The sequence below is a fragment of the Desmodus rotundus genome, chromosome 3 (genome assembly GCF_022682495.2).
Source record: "Desmodus rotundus isolate HL8 chromosome 3, HLdesRot8A.1, whole genome shotgun sequence".
NCBI classification, from domain to species: Eukaryota; Metazoa; Chordata; class Mammalia; order Chiroptera; family Phyllostomidae; genus Desmodus; species Desmodus rotundus.
The window spans coordinates 114148341-114164552 of NC_071389.1; the positions used below are offsets into that span (position 1 = coordinate 114148341).

The 16212-nt window shown below is 44.4% G+C and overlaps 1 protein-coding gene across 1 annotated transcript in view; it reads right to left on the reverse strand.

Moving 5' to 3' along the window:
* The window catches only part of LOC139440760 (maestro heat-like repeat-containing protein family member 1), an 85977-nt gene that overhangs the window by 61619 nt on the left and 8146 nt on the right, over positions 1-16212 (reverse strand). The window contains exons 7-16 of the mRNA XM_071220789.1: positions 13448-13627; positions 11607-11705; positions 10970-11048; positions 10291-10401; positions 9285-9358; positions 3506-3622; positions 2258-2402; positions 1509-1552; positions 623-764; positions 89-141 (exon numbers count right to left, since the gene is read on the reverse strand). Of these exons, the coding sequence (XP_071076890.1) occupies positions 89-141; positions 623-764; positions 1509-1552; positions 2258-2402; positions 3506-3622; positions 9285-9358; positions 10291-10401; positions 10970-11048; positions 11607-11705; positions 13448-13627 (1044 nt within the window). The remainder of the gene's footprint in view (positions 1-88; positions 142-622; positions 765-1508; positions 1553-2257; positions 2403-3505; positions 3623-9284; positions 9359-10290; positions 10402-10969; positions 11049-11606; positions 11706-13447; positions 13628-16212) is intronic.

The following is a 16212-nucleotide window of genomic DNA, read 5'->3' on the forward strand; positions in this document are numbered from 1 at the left end:
CTAGTGTGACTAGGTTCTCCTCCCTCAGGATCCTGAAGAGGGAAAAGGAGGCAAGCGTGGAGGGAGGGAGTTCTGGGGGACTGCTTACCTGGAGCAGCCTGTCCTCCCATTCATTCTGACTCAGGTTCTCTTCAGAGTGATCTAACAAAGGAAAGAGCATGGGACCCACCCAACCGTAAGGCGCCAGCCAGAGAAGGGAACACTTAAAGACCATGCAGCACTCAGCCTACAGGATAACTGCTCTCCCACTTCACAGGGCTCCAGAAGATGAATGACTTTCCAAAGGTCAAACAGACACAGCTGGCCAGGGTCAGAGTGAGGATACAAAACTGGTCTGTCTGTTTCCAAAACCCACATTCTTCCCTGATCCTCTGCCCATAAGAAGGGGCAGGAGTCATTCTGGGAATTCTGGAGCCACAGAACTCTGGACTGCATATCTGCTCAGTGCCCAGCATCACCCAAATAAGCAGACATGCCCAACAGCATCTCAGAGGGACAGAGAGACTGATCTCAGTTTCCCTAACCCAAAGGAAGGTCCATCCTGTACCTTGAGACTCCACCTCTTCTGGAGTCTGCGCACCATCCCTGCTCCATTCCTCTCTGCTCCTCAGCAATCCCTTACCTTCCAGTATCTTCAACAGCTGCGGGATTGCCTGGTTCCACAGATGGCCCACATTGGAGTGGATAACAGGGTGCAGGGAATGAAGTAGCCTTAGAGAACTTGCACCCAGCTCCTTTACCCTGTAAGGCTTCTGGGAAAACACCTGAGAAGCAAGAAATGCAAGCAGGAGAAAGAATTGAAGGGAAGAGAAGGAAGAAAATTAGAACCAACAGAATGGTAGAGCTGGAGCTTTCTTTTCCACCTGTTGAACCCTACATCTTCCAAGATGATTTTGAAACATCACCTCTTCTGTGATGCCTTTTTGACTTCTGGATCCCATATTAACTCATTGTCCTTTGAAGACCCCATTGTACCCTGTGCATTCGCCTATTAGTACATTGATCACACTGGTTTATAGATGGTTATTTCCAGGCTTGTCTTCCCATTAAGACCGTACAGCTCAATGGTAGGGCAACATTTATCACTCTATGTGCTAGACATTTTGAACACTTGGAGTGATGTCTCCAAGTCAAAATGTCTACACATGAAGTCTGGGCAAATAGAGAAGCTCAAAACAGAGGTCCAGAAAGGCATATGGACTTGTCCAAGGTGAACAGACAGCAGCTCACAATAAGGCCACATACGAGACAGGCTGGACCTTTCTCATTCCCTAGTCTTTCCCCACCTCCAGACCCCAACACTATACTCCCAGTTCCCTGCTCCAAGGACTTTGGCCCTGATGATCCTAGGTGTTACCTATTTAGTCCACGTCCAGTGTAATGCCTGAAAGAGCACAGTACTCAACTCTTTGTGGATGAGTGTATAGATGGATGAATTGATGGGTGGATGGATGGGTAGATGGAAGAATGGATGGATGGAGATGTAGTGTTCATCTGGTATCACTTACCACAAGTTGAGTGAGGAGTCTCTGTGATAAGATGACCTGGGTGGCTAAGTTAAAGAGAAGATAAAAGAAGAGAACAGAGTCAGTGCTCACTCCAGAATGCTCAAACTCCAGACTCCACTGGCAGTTCCCCATCAGTACTCCATCAGTACAGAGGAGGAGGAAGAGCAAAGTGGAGAGGGAAGGTCCATATCAATGCCATGGGAATTTGTGACTTTTGACTCAGTCTAAAAACAAAACATTATATTTTGGCCTATTAAATACATACAAAACATACATACACCAAATAATGTGCTGAGCAGACACCCGAACTCTACCCTTGACTCCCTGTGGGATTAGAGGTCAGGGATGGGGTGAGCCCAGAGTGTGGCTCAGACTTGGGGCAAAGGAAGAACTAAGGGTCAGGAATGTCTGCGTATTCATCATGTTGTGATTAACTGTGCTCACACATCTCAACTCCAGTGTTTTAAAATGAGCAAAAAAGGCAAGAAGGAACTGTGTCTTCCAGAGGTGTCCCCTTTCGTCCATAAGGCCAAATGCCCTTAAACTGTTGTCTTAACCCTTTGCCGTACTCCTCCCATCATGGCCCAGGCTTGGGACCTGCAGCCTCCCCCGGAAATCTGGACCCTCTCCCTGCACCCACCACTCCTGCAGTGTCTCAGCCAGCCTCCCATCCCAGCACTCCATGCTCACAACAGCCTCAGTTTCCACAGTGAGAACCTGTCCCCAAGTGGCCCTGCTCTTGTACTTACGCATGTGGTGAAAGTCACTAAGGTTGGGAACCTCGCCCAGGGAGAGGACCTTCAGAGCTTTTTCAGTGGCTGCCTTGCTCAGGGGCACAATGGCCGAGATGTTGCTGGGGTAACATGCCAAAGTGATCAGTTTGGGCAGGGGTACCTGGCAGGAGATGTGGCAAGAACGTCAATGCCAAGCCTCAAATCAATCCCAGTCCTAAATTCTCCAAGCTCATGACATTGTCTTTTTTTCCTGGAGGGGCATTTGAGCCTGTATACACAGCCTCCGTCACCCATTCACATTCATTTTCTCTCTCTCTTCTTCCTCCATCGCCCTCCATGTCTGCCTCCCTCCTACTCTCCCTCCCTCCTTCCCTCTCCATATTGGTAAAAATAGAGCCAAGGTATAGATTAAAATTACACTATGCAGGACTTGATTAGATAGATGGGGGCTTCTTGAAATTTAGAAAGTATGACTTGTAATCAGCTTCACTGGGGAACCTTCCAGGGACAGAATTGTGCTGAAGGTCAAGAGGCAAAGCTTACTGGGAGGGAGAGTAAATCTTATGTTCTTTTCTTCCCAGGCCCTTCACTCAGCTCTGAAACAAATCAGCTTATGTGAGCCCCCAGGATTCCCAAGAGGTTGCTAATTGCAGTCAGGGAATATGATCACCCCCCTCTTTTACAAAAGAAGACACTGAAGCTAAGACAACAAAATACTCAAGATTTTACAGCTAGAAACTGGCTGAGCAGGACTGAAGCTCAGATTTCCAGATCCACCACCCAGTGGCCCTCTTTTGTTGCACTGACTACTTCTGAGAGGAGCCCAGGCACTTGAGTGGAACCAAAGGGAGGTGGAAAGGGGTGGAAGAGACAGCACAAGGGATTAGAAGTGGGTGGGGGTCATGTAGATTGCGGTCTGAGGGCCAGGATAGTGATCTAGGAGCCAGGGAAGAAGAAAATGGAGAGGCCAGTTTGATCCCAGATGTTTGTACCATTTGCAGAATTTTTGAACACATTATTTGAATGTCCTCTTCATTCTGGAATAAGAAAAGCAAACATTTAAATCTGAAGCTAATGCTAGCTAAGTCTCTGGGTTCAAGGCTTCTCCTGTCTCACTGCACAGGGTTTTAGAGGCCAAAGGCCCTTCCCACATGCTAGGCTACCCTCTTCTTGCCTTTATGCTTCCAACCCTGCCTTTCACTTCTTCCCTCCCCTGAGACCTGCCCCCATCCTCGGTCCCCTCTCTGCCCAGCCCCTGCTCACTGTAGGGTCAGGCTCGCTGAGCTGGACAATGTAGTAGATGATGGAGTTTGCCTCTGGCAGGGAGAGGTAGTTATGATGGCTCAGCAGCTCGATGAATTCTAATAGAACCTTTGGCACCTGTGGGGGTTACAAACCATTACAACAAGACAAGACAGGGAGGCATGTCAGTGACTGCCAGTATGACCCTTCATGTACCAGGGGAGGACACAGAGAGCACAGAGAAGCAAAGCAGGTGAGGGGCTCAGATCTCCTGATTCCAAGCCCAGTGTGAATCTTCAGTGGGCTCCGAGTGATGACAGACTACCAGCCACTGAACCTGACCACTTCTCTACTTTGCACTGAAGTTCTAAACCACTTCCTGCCACCTTCCTGGCAAAGTCTAAGCACTTAGCTTGCCCGCACCTTATTTCCCCAGAGGGATATAGAAATTAACAGGAATGTTGGGGAGGGGGAGAATACGAGTCCAGGAAAGGTCCCATGTTCTGGCCTTCCTAGGAAAACCTAGGCATCAATCCCACAAGTCTGGAGGCCCAGGCCTCAGGATACCAGGATCTGCATTAAACTCCTGAGAAGTTAGACTTTTTTTAGGGATGATGCCATTGTTGTCCATTTGGCACCCAAATCACTGCTCCCCTGCTCCCCTGTCCCCTGTGATCCAGAGCTGGAAGCAGTTTCTGCTGTCTCCAACCCTGCCTGCAGATCGTGTTAAAATATGGTTTCTCACACATTGAGGTTGGGAACAGTCTAGCAGTGGCCAGGGGGGAGTGGGGTGGGGACAGTGGGAAGAGGGGATTGCAGGAACTATATTAAAGGACACATGGACAAAATCGGGGGGGGATGGTGGGGGTGGGGGAGGGAGGTGGGTTCAGCTGGGGTGGGGGGGAGGGAAGGGGAGAAAAGGCATATAACTGTAATTGAATAACAATAAAAAATTTTTTTAAAATATGGTTTCTCACAGGGGCCTGAATCACTGATTTCAAAGATAAGATACACAAAGCAAAAAATACACAATCACAGCAGCAAAAAGAAAACAGAATCCAAAAAAATGAAGGTAGTTTAAGGGGACTCTGGGACAACTTCAAGCATATAGATATTCACATCCTGGGGTGCTGGAAGGAGAAAAGAGCATAAGGAGTTGAAAACCTCTTTGAAAAAATAATTATGGAAAACTTCCCTAAACCAGTAAAGAAAATAGAAATACAAGTCCAGGAAGTGCAGAGTCCCAAACAAGATGAACCCAAAGAGGCCCACACTAAGGCATATCATAATTAAATTGCCAAAGGCTAAAGGCAAAGACAGAATTTTAGGAACAGCAAGATAAAAGCAATTACTTGCCTACAAGGGAGCACCCATAAAACACTCAGCTCATTTCTTAACAAAAATGTTGCAGACCGGATGTGATTGGCAAGAAAGAGTCAAAGTGATGACAAGCAAAGACCTACAACCAAGATTACTCTACCCAGCAAAGGTACCATTTAGAATGAGAGGACAGATAAAGAGCTTCACAGACAAGAAAGAGCTAAAGAAGTTCATCACTGTCAAACCAGTATTACAAGAAGTGCTGCCCTGACTGGTATAGCTCAGTGGTTGGAGTGTCTTCCTGTAGACTGAAAGGTAACTGGTTCATTTCAAGTTAGGGCACCTGCCTAGGTTGTGGGTTTGATCCCCAGTCAGGGCATGTAGGAGAGACAACTGATTGATGTTCCCACATCGATGTTTCTCTCCCTCTTTCTCTCCCCACTTCCCTTCTCTAAAATCAATAAGCATATCCTCAGGAGAGGATTTAAAAAATGTGAAAGAGTTTCCTTTAAGAAGAAGAGGAAGAAAAGAAGATGTAAAATATGAATAATAATAACTTCAGGTCCAGATTGAGGCATAGATAAATATGGCTCACCTCCTGGCAAAACCACATCCAACTAACAACTAAGCATTGATCAGAACCATCTGAAATCAAGTTGAATGGAAGTCTGAAAATTATGGAATTAAAGGACCCACATCCATCCAGACTGGTAGGAGGGGCACAGATGTGGAACAGGCTGGACCCACATCCACGTGTGGTAGATGTTAATTTTGGAAGGTTATCTAAGGTGCAAGGAGTCCAGCCCAATAACCAGGCTCCCCAGCCCAGAGTTCCAATGCCAGAAAGATAAGTCCCCATAACTTCCGGATGAAAAAAGCAGCTGGGATTGCATCACAGGAAGGAACTCTGGGAGTCCCAAGCAGTTGACCTTAAAGAACCCACACACAAACTTCCTCAGACTCACTCCCTCTGAGCTCCAGGAGCAGGGTACCCCTTAAAAGGCACTAGTGGCATACTGGTTGGAATTGTTGTGTCTGGCATCAAGGCAGGAGCTAGGAGTCAGCTTTCTCCCAAACAGAAGAGCAGGCAGGGGACATTCTCCCATTTCTGACCTTCACCAGACAGAGCCACAGAGTACCAGCTGGTGCCATAGTTGAAGACCTGCCCAGAAGATCCCCTGAGATGCTGTCCCACACAAGCTATAGGCCTACCCAAACTATTAACCATGACATTTCCATATGAATGGCTGGTCTTGACCCATGCTTCACAACTTCCTAAATCCTATCAAACAAGCAACAGCTGGCCTCAGTAAGCCTCCAGTCCCTGTACCTCTTGCTCAGTGGACCCAGGCCCAGTACTAGCAGAAGTCAGCCTAGATTCACAGCTTGGCTTTGCCTGGACATCTTCCAGAACAGCAGCCATCTCAGAGTGCTTTATAACTCAGGCAGGGTAACTCCAGGCAGAACACTTGAGTGCTGACCTGGGACTACATCATCCAGGAAACCGCAGAGCCTGTGCACACAGTGAACAGCTACAGACCATGTCAGAACACCACTGCCATGCCCCTGCATAGCTCATCCTCCATGGAGGATGGAAATTGGTGGTCAGTAGTCACAGCCAGTCCTTGCAGCTGACTGGCCTGGGTAAATCCCTCCCATTGACCTGCCAACAGCAATCAAGGATCAACCACAACAGGAAGGTATACTCAGCCCACATGAAGGGCATAGCTGAAGTACTCGGCTTGGATGATAGGGGAGGCTGGGCCACTGGACCCTATAGTACACCTACTACATTAGGCCACACTACCAAGACAGGGAGTCCTGGCAGCTCTACCTAATACATAGAAACAAAGACAGGTAGGCTGCCAAAATGAGCAGACAAGGAAACAAGGTCCAAATGATAGAATAGATCAAAACTCCAGAAAAAGAACTAAACAAAATGCAAAAGCTCTACATCTGATAGATAAGTAATCAGCTCTACATCTGATAGATAAGTAATTACTTATCTGATAGATAAGTAATCTATCAGATGTAGAGTTCAAAACACTGGCTATAAGGATGTGCAGGGAAATTAGCGACGGCCTCAACAGCATAAAAAACGATCCAGTCAGAAATGACGGATACACTAATTGAAATAAGGCATAATTTACAAGGAAAAAAGAGTAAAGTGGATGAAGCCAAGAATCAAATCAATGATTAGGAACATAAGGGAGCAAAAAACAATCAATCAGAACTAGAAGAAAAACGAATCAAAAAAACAAGAATAGTGTAGCAGGCTGTGGACAACTTGAAGAGGTCCAACATTTGTATCATAGGTGTGCCAGAAGGAGAAGAGAAAGAGCAAGAAATTGGAAATCTCTTTGAAAGATAATGGAAGAAAACTTCCCTAATTAAGTGAAGGAAATAGACATGCAAGAACAGGAAGCACAGAGAGTCCCAAAGATGGATGCAAAGAGGCCCACTCCAAAACACATCATAATTAAAATGCCAAAGGTTAAAGGTAAAGAGAGAATCTTCAAAGCAGCAAGAGAAAAGCAGTTAGTTACCTACGGTGGGGTTCCCATAAGACTGTCAGCTGATTACTCAAAAGAAACTTTGTAGGCTAGAATGGATTGGCAAGAAAGATTCAGTCATGAAAAATCAGGGACCTACAGCCAAGATTGCTCTACCCAGCAAAGCTATCATTTAGAATTGAAGAGCAGATATACAGCTTCCCAGACAAGAAAATCTAGGATTTGATCATCACCAATACGTTACTCTATGAAATGTTGAAGGGACTCTTTTAAGAAAAAGAACATGATCAAAACTATGAACAATAAAATAGCAATAATACATATCTATCAACAACTGAATCTAAAATACTAAATGAGCAAACAAGGAGAAAAGAGACAGAATCACAGATACAGACAGAATTTTGACGGTTGCCAGATGGGAGGGGGGTGTGGGAGAATGGGTGAAGAGGTGAAGAGGTGAGGGGATTAATCAGTACAAACAGGTAGTTACACAATAGCCATGTGGAGGTAAAGTGCAGCATGGGAAATGGAGTAGCCAAAGAACTTATACCCCTGACCCATGGACATGAACGATGGTGTGTGGATTACCTGGGGGCATGGGGAATGCTATGTGGAGGGGAGCCAAGGGGGAACAGCTTGAAAAAGTGTAATAGAATCACCAATAAAATATAAAAAAGAAAAATATGAATAATAAAATGGCATAAACTACATATCTACCATCGATGACTTTTAATATAAATGGAGAAATGCTCCAATCAAAAGATACAGGGTGGCTAAATGGCTAAGAAAACAAGGCCTTTTCATATGCTGCCTACAAGAGATTCACTCCAGATCCAAAGACACAACAGAGTCAGGAAAGGATATTTCATGAAAACTGAAACAAAAAAAATAATCTTAACCAGCAATACTTATAGCAGACAAAATAGACTTTAAAACAAAGGCTCTGAGGAGAGACAAAGAAGGACACAGCAATTCCACATCTGGGTATTTACCTTAAGAAACACAAAACACTAAATTGAAAAGATGTGTGCATCCATATGTTCACGGCAGCATTAATTACAATAGTGAAGATATGAAAGCAACTGAAGTGTCTATCAGTAGATGAGTGGATGAAGAGGAAGTGGTGCATACATACAGCGGATTTGGGCTCAGCCACAAAAAAGAATGAAATCTTGCCATCTGCACCAACATGGATGGACTTAGAAAGTGCTGTGTTAAGCGAAATAAGTCAGACAGAAAAAGACAAATGTCATAAGATTTCACTTCTCTGTGGAATCTAAAAAGCAAAATAAATGAACAAGCAGAACTGACAGACTCAGAGACACTGAGAACATTTTGACAGTTGCCAGGTGAGAGAGGAGTAGGGGTGTGGGTCAAAATGGTGAAGGAGTAAGAAGTACAAATTGGTGCTTACAGAATACTCATGGGATGTAAAGGACAGCATAGAGAATATGGTCAATGATATTGTGATGACCATGCACAGTGCTAGGTGGGTACTAGATTTATGGGGGTGATCACTTCATAAGCTATATAAACAAATGTTTAATCACTGGGTTGTGCTCCTCAGACAAATACAATACTGGGTGTCAAGAGTAATTAAAATAAAAAGGTTAAAAATTAAAAAATATGAAAAAAACTAGAATTAAAATATATACATATGGCTTCTCAGACCCCACGCTAAATGAGATGTTTGAAGGTGTTTCTCTCCCCAAACAAACTAAATTCTCAGGGGGCAGAACTAATATCTTTTAGAGCTCCATGTCCCCACTGCGCTCACCACAGTGCTGCCCACAAAAGAGGCTCAAATGCAACGCATGGGCAGCAATCTGAGGCCAGAAGTGGCCTGGCAAGTGTGCCTTACCTCTCTCCTCATCCCTCCCGAACCTTCCCTTCTCTATTTTACCAGACCTCAAGGTCTCAAAACAGCAATTGCCCTCCCATCCCAAACATTCTGCCCTTTTACTCACTGGTTTGAGGTCCTCCAGAATTATTAAAATGGTGGAGTTCATCACCTCACGCTGCAGCTTTGCTGTCTGGGGCACTAGAGAAAAGGTAGACATGAAGAGGGGGGTGAGTTTCCTCCCTCTTCTTTGTTGCTTCAGGGGGCAGGACAAGACAGACAGGTAGGAGGACTTTTAGGGACAGTCCTGAACTTCAAAGGCCAGGTCGAGCCCCAGATGGAATCCCCTGCACCCATCTGCCTCAAACCAGGGTAAGAGTGAACTAAAACAGTATTTTCATCAAGCTGGCACTGGAGCCTCAGCCCTTGCCAGTGTCCCACTACTGCCCTCACAAATCTCTGCACGTCTCAACCTTTAGAACTGCAAACACTGCTCTCCTGTGTGAGCTCCCTCTAACTCACAGTCTCCTTCCTGCCTCCGTGCAGCTCCTGCAGAGTCTACCCCGTCTCCCCTGACTGACATCTTCTCTGCTTGCCTCTGCCATTGCCACACTCACATTTAAGTAACTTATCACACAAATCTTGCATTATTTTGCTGTGTGAACAGCCTCATCTCCCCCACTCGAGAGTGAGCTCATTGAGAGCAGGGACACTTGGGAGCCTGACACTTGTGCATATTTTCTGTCCCTCCACTGTGCTGGGCACACAGCGGAGGTGTGAACAGTTGGTTGCAGTGGAAGTCTGCAGTCCAAGATAATCACACACTGAACCACTGTAAAATGGACTGCACAGTGGGCACTGGACTGAAAGCACCTCACATATGCTTTCTCATTTAATTCTCACTGAAAATGCCTCAAGGTGGGTATTAATGTTACCTCCATTTTCCAAATGAGAACATAGAGGTACAGACTAAATGGAAACTGCCCAAGTTTGCATAGCTCAGAGTCAAAGCCAAGATTTGAACCCACTGAGTTTATAACTGTGCTTTTAACTACTATATGGGGCTGTCTCCCCAGAGAAATGGGATCTCATGAGAAAGAAGATCCCAAGAAACAAGCTCATTCCCCACTCACCTTCTTCGAACACATATGTGAACACTCGAAGGGCTGATGTAATCTTGACTGGATCAAAGGACTCGATGGTCTTTGTAATAAATGATACCAGCTTATCCTGGTACAACTTGGCTATCAGAGGGCATGAATACAAGATGGTCAGAGTAATGTTCAAGTGGCAGGTTTAGGTAAGAAGAAGTAAATCATGCTCATAGCAACCACTGATGCCATGGGCTGGATAAGTTAAGGTCCATTAGGTTAGAGAAAAGAAGGAGAAAGAAAGAGAGTCAGTGGTTGTCCAGCATTTACCATGTGCCACGCATGGCGGCAGATGCTGTTCCTGTGCAAGGCCTGTTCCTCCCCTGCCCCACCATGTGTACCTCCCATTGGTCAGAACCCCTTTTGTGACCATCAGTGCTATAAATCCCATTATCACCTTTGTGAGCTGGGGATCACCAGAGGAGAGAGGGAAGCCCACCGCAGGTGAAGGGAGTGGGAACAAAAAGGGTAGGGGTGGGACGATTTCTATGCCCTATGAGGTTTATTGACTTCTGGACAAAGTTTACATGGATTACTTTGCCTCTTGTCTGCAGGATGGAAGCCCCTTGTAGGATCTAGTCCCCCACTCCAGTTCTGGGAAAGACAAGGTCCTGAGTACCCACACACACACATACCTGGGGCTAAGAAAAGGTTGACTTACTCAGGATTAAGAAAGCCCTCAGGGCGAAGCTGTGGTTCTCTACAGATGTAGGGTCTGATGGCTTGACTTTTTTGTTCAGCTGTGGAGAGACCAAGGCCATCAGACCTGGGAGCACCAAAAAACCAGGGGCCCTGGACATGGATGGAGAAACTGAGGCATACAGCCATGAAAAGTGTGGTACTTGGCCATAAGGAGAACATGAAAATAGAATCCAGGAACCACATACACAGTTCCAAAGGAAGGAAGACAGTGGCCAACAAATTGAATATATGGAAGGCAACATGTTTTTGAAAAATATCCAATTTTCCTCTTTCTTTTCCAGAGAAGGCCTGCCATTTCCCACAAGCACAAGGGAACAGTGTGAACATTCTGCCCTTCACCAGATTAGGGGGAGCAACAGAGGCCTCCGCCCCGAGAAACATACAGAATGTATCCAATTTACCTCATGGAGAATATCACTCTGTGACCAGAATCCAGGCCTTTACATGTTCCAGGGAATCCTGGATGTGTGCAGTTAAGGTCACCGTTGGAAACACCCCTGGGTTGTGTGAGGTTGTGACCTGGGCTGAGGTAACCATCACCTCCAAAAAAGAGAGGAAGAGCAAGGCCAGGACACGTCCAGCCCCCCAGCACTCACCAGGTCAAACAGCATGCCTGAAATGTTTTCCAGCTGCGATTCCAAGTTCACACCTCCGCTGCCGCTGAGAGCCAGAGTATCCACCAGTTGCCAAATGCACTGTGTGTAAGGACAGAGTCGGCACCAGTCAGCCAGCCCTTGCCGCAGCCTCAAGGGAAAGCCTCTGTCCTCACATCTTCTTGTGGAGGACGGCCGGAGCAATCATAGTTTCACTATTCCCTCTTGTACTTTTTCAAGAAAGGCCCAGGGGCTAGTTTTTAAATAGAGCCATGACCTGCTCTTCCCCCTCACCCGGGGGGAGACTCTTACTTTCAAATAACCTCATTACTCCATAGAAACTTTTAGGGCAGGTCAACATTTCAGGAGTTGGCTGACTAAAAGAAATAGGATAAAGTAACCATGGCCAAAGCAAGAACTGGGTCTATGGTCTGACTTTCAAAATTCAGTGGACCAAGTTTAAACACCTAAATATTTACCCTTTACCTAGTAGATTGTGCTATTTTATGGGTTGTTCTTATCACTTGTATGAGAATGCTACAAATACCTCAGTTTTCAAGTGCTTTCGTATTCCATCTTATTTATTAAAAAAACACCTTTATTGATGTCTAATTGATATATAATAAACTGCACATATTAAAATATATAATGAAATAAATTTTGATACACGTAAATAGCCTTGAAACCATCTCCACAATGAAAATAATAAACATATCCATCACTGCCCAAAGTTTTCTTGTCTCTTTGTAACCCCTCTTCCCCTCCCCTACCAATACCTTTCCTTTCCCCAGGCAACCACTGATCTGCTTTCTGTCACTACAGGTCTGTCACTTACTTTTTAAGAAACAGCCAAGCTGCTTTCCAAAAATGGTTGTACCAATTTACATTCTTACAAATGTGTAGTGACATCTCACTGTAATTTTAAATTTCCTAATGTCTAAATGATGTTTAGCAACTTTTCCTGAGCTTACTAGCCATCCTGATACTGTCTCTGATGAAGTATCTATTCAAAATTTTTGCCAATTTCTAAAATTTTCAAATTGAGTTTTGGGAGTTCTTTACATATATACCCAAGTTATATATATATAATTTGCAAATATTTTCTTCCAGTCTGTTAGTTGTCTTTCCATTCTCTTACCAGCTTTCAAGAACAGAAATTATTCACTTTGTGGGGGACAGTGGGTGAAGGGAAAAAGAGTTTAGCTAAAAAGAAAAAGAGTACAAACTCATGGACATGGTCAACAGTGTGGTGGTTGCATGAGGGTGAGGGAGGTGAGGAAGAGCATGGGGGGATAAATGGTGATGGCCGGAGACTTGACTCGGGATGAACCTGGATTACAGGGTACAGATGATGTGTTGTAGAACTGTGCACCTGAAACCTGTACAGTTTTGTTATCCAGTGTCATCCCAATAATTCAATACAAAGGAAAAATAAAATTAAATTTAAAATTAATTTAAACATTTCAAAAAAGAAATTATTCCCTTGATGAACTCAAACTTATTTACCCATTTTTAAAAATTGTTTTTATTTCTCAGTTACAGTTCATGTAACCGTGCAAACTGGCACTCGGCCACTTGGCACCTTGCATCTACATGAGCCAACAGTTAGTGTCCAAGGAAACCGGTTTTTATTAACAGGGTTCCAGTCTGGGGAGGTGAGAGCACTCCTGCTCAGAGCCCTTCTTTCCCATGATACTCAGAACTTCCCTGGCTTCCCAAAAGGCCACATGCCAAAACCACGCCCAGAAGGTCCCCATATCCTTATCCATCAGTCAGTTACACCAACAGGTCTCCATCCTCTCTGGAGTGTGAACTTGTGGGTTTCAGAGTTGCAATCCTCTCACAGCAGGTTTCTTGTTCAGGACCTGGGGTGCACTGTTCTCAGCCTCCACGTAGCAGTTCAGAAAACCATGTGCCTTGTTACACTGTCCCATTGTGGGACCCTGGTTCCAGGAGTGGGCTTTCATTTTCTGCATGGTCTGAGCCACTGGTGAGCTCTGCCTCTCCTGGTCGCATGAATGCTCCTGTCCATGAGGGGAGCAGGGCCATGGGCTCAGAATGTCCAAATGCAAAAAAACCCAGATGGAGAGAGCTTACATCAAGCCCTAAAGTCCTGTACCAAGAGTCCCCATACCAAGAGTGCAACTTCTCCTATGTCCTCCAGAGAAGCAGAAGTCTGCCGCTCAGCATTCCCTGTCACAGTTCAGCTCCAAACACCTCTCACATGTCTGTGCTTGGCCTGGAGGGTCCCATAGCTCCATCAGCGCTGTCACTATTTTCTCCAGGCAGGGCCTCCTGGCAGACCTCATGGCTGACTTCTCTGCAGTCCTCCTCCTCATGTCTCTTACTGACATTCAGCCCACCCTCATTTAAATGCTCACCTATGAACTTCCTGCGTGTCCTCACATCTGGCTCTTCCTACAGTGCATTAAAGTCTGCCATTTTGGTCTGCCACACTGTGTCTTTGACCCTGTTTTGGCTGCCACCTTTAGTCAGGGCAGGAGTTCCCAGTGAGGCACAGGCATCCTGGAAGGGCATCTGCCCCCTTGGTTATGTCACGAGTCACTGCACGTTCTCATAGTCACGTACACAATTTGCCCTGGGCAGCAGCCTTCTTCCCCTCAGGAAGGCAGGGCTACTAATTTGCCTTTGTTGTGCAATGTGTCTTCAACACTGTACCTTCTGCTCTTCCCTGCCCCCAAATCCTGCCTGAAGGCAGGATTGTGAGGGTGTTCCCTTTTATCAGGGGACATGCTGTGCCCCATTACATTCACATACAATATTATATTAGTTTCAGGTGTACAACCTGGTGATTAGACACTTAAGTAACTTACAAAATGATCACCCTGATAAATCTAGTACCCACCTGACAGCGTACATAGTTATGAGATTATTGACTATATTCCCTAGGCTGTACCTTCCATCCCCATGACTTTTCTGTAACTACCAATGTTTACTTCATAATACCTTCACCTTTTTCACCCATCCCCCACCCCATCCCATCTGGCAACCAGCAAAATGTTCTCTGTATCTATGAGTCTGTTTCACTTCTCCTTGTTCATTCATTTTGTTTTTTGGATTCCACAAATAAGTGAAATCATATCATATTTGTCTTTCTGTGAATGACTTATTTCACACAGCACAATACCCTCTAGGTCTATCCCTGTTGTTGCAGATGGCAAGATTTCATTCTTTTTGATGGCCGATAGTAGTGTTCTTTCAGTGTTTCAAAGCTGTTATTCCACTATCTTCTCACTTGCATTGTTTTCATTGAGAAATCTGCCGTTATCTTTATTCCTCCATATGAAACATGATTTTCTTTTTCACTTGCTGCACTTCAGATTTTCTCTTTTGCACTAGTTTTGAGAAGTTCCATTAGGATGTGACTTGGTGACATTTTTTTATATATCTCCTGTTTGGGGTTCATTTAGTATCTTGGATGAATGGCTTTACACTTTTCTTCAGACTTGGTAATTTTTCAACCCGTATTTCTTCAAATACATTTTCTCTCTCTTCCTTTTATGAACTTAAAGTGCCCATATCTCCCCACCCCATGGCAATTACCACAGTATTGTCCACGTCCATGAGTTTGCTCTCTATTGTTTTTGTTTGTTTGTTTTTGTTGTTGTTGTTGTTTTTTGCTCAATCCCTCCACCCCTTCACCCAGCATTCCCCCCACCCCTGGTAAATGAATAATTTCTGTTCTTTTAAAGCTGTTAAGAGCAAGAGAAGGCAAGTATCAGACTGGAATATTTGCAAATTATCTGTATGTATCCAGAATATATAAAGAACTCTCAAAACTCAATCGAAAATTTTTGAAAATTGGCAAAAATTTTGAAGAGATACTTGAAGTTGTCCCAGGCCTCATTGAGACTATCCTCTTCATTTATATTTTTTTCATCTTTTTTGTCTTTCATCTTGTGTAGTTTCTATTGCTCTATCTTCAAGTTAACCGATTTTTTTTTGCAATGTCTCATCTCTCATTAATCATATCCAGTGTTTTTTTTTGTCACAGATATTCTAATTTTTATGTTTAGAAGTTCAATTTGGATCTTTTTAAAAAATATTTTTACCACTTTCTACCAATTTACTTAATCTTTCCACTACCTTTAAACCAATAGGATCCGTTATATTTTCTGTTATATTGTCCTTATCTGCTAATTACAACATCTGTGTGAGTTCCAGGTCAGTTTTCATTGATTTTTCTCCTAACGACAGACCATATTTTCCTGCGTCTTTGCATGCCTGGTGATTTTTTAAATTTATTGCCACTCATTTTGTTACCTTATTTGGTGCTGGATATTTTTGAATTCCTATAAATATTCTCAGGTTTTTCTGGAACAGAGTTAAAGTTACTTGGAAATAATTTCATCTTTTTGGGTCTTGCTTTTATGATTTGTTAGACAGGACTGGAAGAGCATTCAGCCTAATGTTAATTTTTATTCCTACCCCTCCATGTACTCCACCTTAATGCCCTGTAAATTATGAGATTTTAAAGCTGGTTAGTGGGAACAGGTATTACTGTTGGCCCAATGTGAGTTCTGTCTACTGTTCTTTCGAGTCTTGGTCTTTTTCCTTACTTGGGACCATTTCCCCACACACATGCACT